The following is a 5,268-nucleotide window of genomic DNA, read 5'->3' as shown; positions in this document are numbered from 1 at the left end:
GGTCGGATTCTTATTTGGCTATTTGGAGAAGCTTAATTTAAGCTAGGAAACAAACAAGTTCTACTTTTTTAGAGCTACCCCATACATCAATCAAATGTGATGACAAAATTATGACATAAATATTTAATCTAGACTCTTCAGGGTGAAAACCTAGACTCTGGCTTTGTTACTTGGATCCGGTGATGGCGACTGCGTCAATGCCGCTTCCTTCTTGAAGGCATTGCTGTTGAAGGACCTCGTCGTTCGTGTGGAGTCATGAGATGATTGGTGCGGATATAGTTATTGCTATAGTTTGTTGATAGCGTATCTTATCACTTTGGATTTTTTTCCTTGCCTACACATAACTTTGGTCTTATATGACTTTGCTAATTGTCGGCTTTTTTGTGTGTGTGCATTGGTGTTGGTTGTGTGCATCCTATCTATGCAAGGCCAGCTGTGTGCTCATAGTGATTCTATCCTTTTGATGCTCCAGTTTGAGCCAATAAAGTTCACCCTTTGTCCAAAAATGTTTGTATAGAGTATTTGACCAGCATAAAGATTAGAGAATAATGAATGTGCAACATATATAATGCGGTGTTGAGTACTGGACCTTGTTTGCTTTTTGCCTCATAGAACGGGCGGAAGTGCACGCAGGCGATCTTCACTATTTTAGCACCAACACTGATACATGTATGCTAGAAAGAGCAAAAACAGGAAACTAGAATTTCTCAAACTTATTAAACTCTATGTGGTGTTGATACACATAATCATACTTGCGGTGTCATAGTAATATTCTCAGTTGCCCATCATTTCCTGTCATGGTTATCAGCAGAATAAAATGTTTGATAAACCAAGAGAAAATAGCAATGGCCTTACATGCTGTAGCAGATTAGTAGTGCCAGTGGTATTTACCAAATGGGAAAGTTTCCCTGGCCAAGCCAGAACATTGGCATGAATATCGACATTTGCACTACATGAAACACAACTAAATGGACCTGAGAAATCACATGTTGTCCTACTGTAGCGCAAGACGAGACTAGAGTACTAGAGCTAGAGGGCACAAATGGAAGGGTGTGATCTTATGGATGATGGATGATATATTGACGATACCCTTGAGGAGCAAAATTTAGGTTATTGCCGTCTAGGGGCTACTGTGGAACCAAAGGAACAAGGTTCTTGAAGGGGAAATTCCAATGTGGGCAATTAGTACAGCGTGCGGACTTATGTGCTTGGTGGCTGAGTTTTTGGAAAATTTGGGGCATAGAACATGGAAAAACAAGGAGACCAGGAGAATCTGAGGCCAACTTCTGATTACCTTGGTGATCTATAAAACCGCTCCCTACAAGACTTGAGCATATGCTATCATCAAATACATGAGGATTTAGGAGTGGACATGGGTTGCAACTGTAGAAGAGCGGGGAACGTGGCCCTGCATTTTCTTTCATAGTTTGTGAACCATTCTAATTTAAATACCTTTGTGGCCTAGATAATGAGGTTCCTGCTATCATCATAGAGCTATAATGGGTGAAGGGACCGACCGTTTCGTACTAAGGCAAACCTAGCTAAGCTCTGAAACGTGATTCATGCTGCCAAACTGATCTCCAATTTCGTTATCCCCTGGATGTTGTCCACGACTTCTTCTTCATTTAACCCCTCCTCTGCTTCTTTATACAGCTATTGGCTCCGCCGCCGACTTGTAGCAAGCCACATTGAAGATTTCAGACTGCAACGAGATGTTTAATTACATCAAAATATTTTGAGACGCTCTTTTAGCTAAAGCAGCAAGTAGCATGATTTCTGAGCACTGCCAGACAACTAGCAATTATTTACCCTTGCTCAAAAGAGAGGCAACAACATCTCTCAAGATGATAGAGAGAGACCGAGAGTAAGAGAGAAAGAGGGAGAGAGAGAGAGAGAGCAACATACAACAAAGTAAGTCACCAACAACCAACCAACATCCAGACAGAAACATGTATAAGTTGACACAATGACACAAATCATAACAAGTTTCTTTCATAGGGCTGCAAGCCTGGACTTCTGAGACGAGAATCTGCTACTATCCGAGCGCACCCTCCAAAGCCAAACACCCAATGAAAACTGCACACATCTTCAGTGATACATACACCCCATCTTGCGAGAGATCGCATGGGGCTATGCCCTTTACCTCTCAATTACTCCTACTTAGGACCACATGCCGCAAAGTGCTGCTCCAGCTGCAGCAAACGAAGAAGAATACGTCAATGATTAAGACATGTTTGTGACGCACAATGATGCTCAATTCACATGGTTTCACAAATTAGTCATGATGTAAGGTGGTAGCTATCATATTCTGGTACTTGGCGATGTTAACTTATGGCGGGAAACAAATAAACTCCACTGCTTAGAGCTAACCCGTACATGTATCAACATGTGATGACGAAATTAAGAACAACAATATTCAACAGCCAAAATTGACTTTCAGAGACCTCGAACTAAAGTGCTCGAGAAACAAAACAGTACCTCTCTATATAACTTTCAACGACAACAAAGAATACGATTATTGTAAAATCATTTATCCTCAACCAATCAATGTATTATGATACAAGTTAGAAGTTGGTAGTACAAATACAGCATAGGGACATAAGGGACTACCTCCATTATGATCTTGAACATGCTGCGCAAATCGCAGAACTGAAACCTAACACGACCCAGTGCCGCGAGGTACCTGGAATAATGCAAATATACCACAGTGTCAAAATCCGGAGAGATTAACTAAACTGAGCTGAAATGGTTAAGAAATTGTAAACATCTTCTTGAAAAAACAAAGTCTAGCCATCTCAGACTTAAGTCGCGCTGTAAACATAAGTCTAGAGTTCGCAAGTTACAATTGAATTATCAAAGAGGCATATTCATGTCATGAACCAAGTTTTAACTATCAGGTGGTTGCAGATGAAGTGAACAAGCATGTTATTTCTTGACGATATCAGATTGTATGAGCTAAATATAGTGCCATAAAAGAAAATATCAACCAACAGGTTTACATTAAAATAACGTGAACAATAAAGATGTGAAGAATAATTATTTGCAACATAGTAGTAAGGTACTGACTACTGACCCTTCTTTGGTTTTTGCCTCAGGACTGAAGTGTTGCACGCAGCAGAGGTTCAATCTCTTAGCACCAACACTGATATATGTCAAAAAGAGCAAGATGAGGAAATTAGAAATTTATCATACTTATTAAACGCCATTGCAGCATATTGATACACATAAGCATACTTGCGATGCCATAAAAATATCTCAAGGAGTCGTTTCCTATCACGGCTGTCAACACAATAAATGGTTCGATAAACCAGAAAAATAAGGTTTTACATGCGATAGAGCATAAGTAGTACCGTACTAGAGATATGTACAAAACGAGAAAGTTTCACTTGCTGAGACATAACATTTGCAGGATTGTCGATGGCCCCCATAACATTTGCTGAGACATAACACAAGTAAATTTGGCTATTCTAGCTACGGCCATACGGCAGCACAAACGACACGAGCCACAGGGTCATGACCTACACACTCTACGCCAACCTATCAAAATATATAGAAACAACATTGATTCAGTGGAGAACCCCGAAAAGGACATTGGCGCATATAATTATTATAAGAAATGCTTATCATTGACAACCAAGAGCATCGCGTTGGTAGGAAAATGGATAATTTTGTTACTGGAAACACAACTAGGCTCAGCTGTTCTTCTACTTTACGTGCATACGACAACCGCAAATGACACGACATGTCTGAATAGAAACACGGACACACCAGAAAAAACTACCATTAGCGGAATATCATATAATAAATAGTAGGAACGCTCGCGAGACAACAATGTATTCCTCATGGAGCCGTGGCATCGCGTTTGGCATCAATACCGTACTTCTGTTACACGAAACAAAACTAAATTCAGCACTTGAACTTATGGCTACACGACAGGGCAAACAGCATGAACGGCATACTCCTGACAACGGAAACACATCTGGATCGCACAACATGGATGCAGCGAAAAAATAAACATACAGTTAAGACTGGGGGAGGGGGGGACATAGAGGAAAGGGCTTCCACCTGCTGCAGGCCACCTTGAGCTGCTGCACGAGGTCGTCCACCTTGTCGAAGTCCACCTCGGGCCCGTTCCTGCATGCGAATCTCATCGCAGAGAAGAGACAGGATGAGTCTGTATTCGACCGAGACGAGAATAACGAGAGCAGAGGGGAGAGAGGGGGCTGGGATACGGACATCAGGCCGGTGATGTCGTTGATGATCCTCTCGGCTTCGTTGAGGAAGTGGTTCATGACCTCAACGACATGGGCCGGGGTTACGCGGCCCTGCTCCCGCATCCTCTGCAGCTGCAAGAAAGCGTCGTCCACCAGACCCTAGATCCATCACGGATATACGCCAAAGCAAAGGAAAGGTCAGCCAGCAAAAGTGTAGATGGGACGTTGATGGGAGGAGCGAGGGGGCCTCACCGTGTTGAACATGGTGGCGATGAGGATGTTGATCTGGGCCCTTATTGCGGCGGCTGCCATGGCTTGCAGGTCCTGAAGGCAAGGCGCGCTAGGGAAATCGGAGCTGCGGCGGCGGCGGAGTGGACGAGGAGTGGAGGGGATGGAATGGGATCCCGTAATTATAAAGCTCGACTCACGAGCTCTCTCACGGAGGCGTTTTGGCAGCGACTGCTGGCTTTAGTGTACTGCCTCGTCGTGGCGCCATTGATAGAATGGAAACGGCGTGCCGTGCATGCATGCATGCAGATGGAGACGACGACAGCGGCAGTTTGGTAGCGTACGTCCAGTAAAGAATAAAGTTGTGTGTGGAGTACTCTTCTCTGCGGCCTGGAGCAATAATACTACACCTACGAAAACAACCTACGAAGAGTTACGTAACCTGCCTAACAAATCTATCGCCCCCCCTGATTTTCACCCGTGTGGGCCCCTGCCACATCCATCCATCCAATCGCAGTCCTACACATTGCCTATTGCGTAAAATCTGTACGTAACTTTACCTAGGTGTAGCATTGCTCGGCCTGGAGTGCCTGATTTTTTGCGGGAAACCGGCAGGAGCGCTTCCTTTCCGTATTAGACGGAAAAGATTGCTCGATGCGTAACCCATCCACCAGCTCCTCAACGCAACCATGGAATTAGAACCAACGTATTTAAAAATGGTCATATAATCATTGTGCACGTACTTAAGAAATATTTTCCTGTAACTTCGTAAAAATGGTCACATTCTCTAAAAAAGTGTTCAACCAGTTATAAAAATGTTCATGCA

The 5,268-nt window shown here is 43.3% G+C and overlaps 1 protein-coding gene across 1 annotated transcript; it reads right to left on the bottom strand.

Annotated features, from left to right (window-relative positions):
• Positions 1–1,753: 1,753 nt before the first annotated feature.
• Positions 1,754–4,603, bottom strand: LOC119293174 (histidine-containing phosphotransfer protein 2-like). The gene is made up of 6 exons (XM_037571725.1): positions 4,467–4,603; positions 4,237–4,373; positions 4,066–4,134; positions 3,074–3,142; positions 2,611–2,683; positions 1,754–2,192 (listed from the first exon to the last, which is right to left on the bottom strand). The coding sequence occupies exons 1-6, from the start codon at positions 4,524–4,526 to the stop codon at positions 2,157–2,159; spliced, it is 444 nt and encodes a 147-aa protein (XP_037427622.1). The 5' UTR covers positions 4,527–4,603; the 3' UTR covers positions 1,754–2,156.
• Positions 4,604–5,268: the final 665 nt, after the last annotated feature.

This window comes from Triticum dicoccoides, chromosome 4B (genome assembly GCF_002162155.2).
Source record: "Triticum dicoccoides isolate Atlit2015 ecotype Zavitan chromosome 4B, WEW_v2.0, whole genome shotgun sequence".
NCBI classification, from domain to species: domain Eukaryota; kingdom Viridiplantae; phylum Streptophyta; class Magnoliopsida; order Poales; family Poaceae; genus Triticum; species Triticum dicoccoides.
This window is presented reverse-complemented; position numbering and strand designations above follow the sequence as displayed.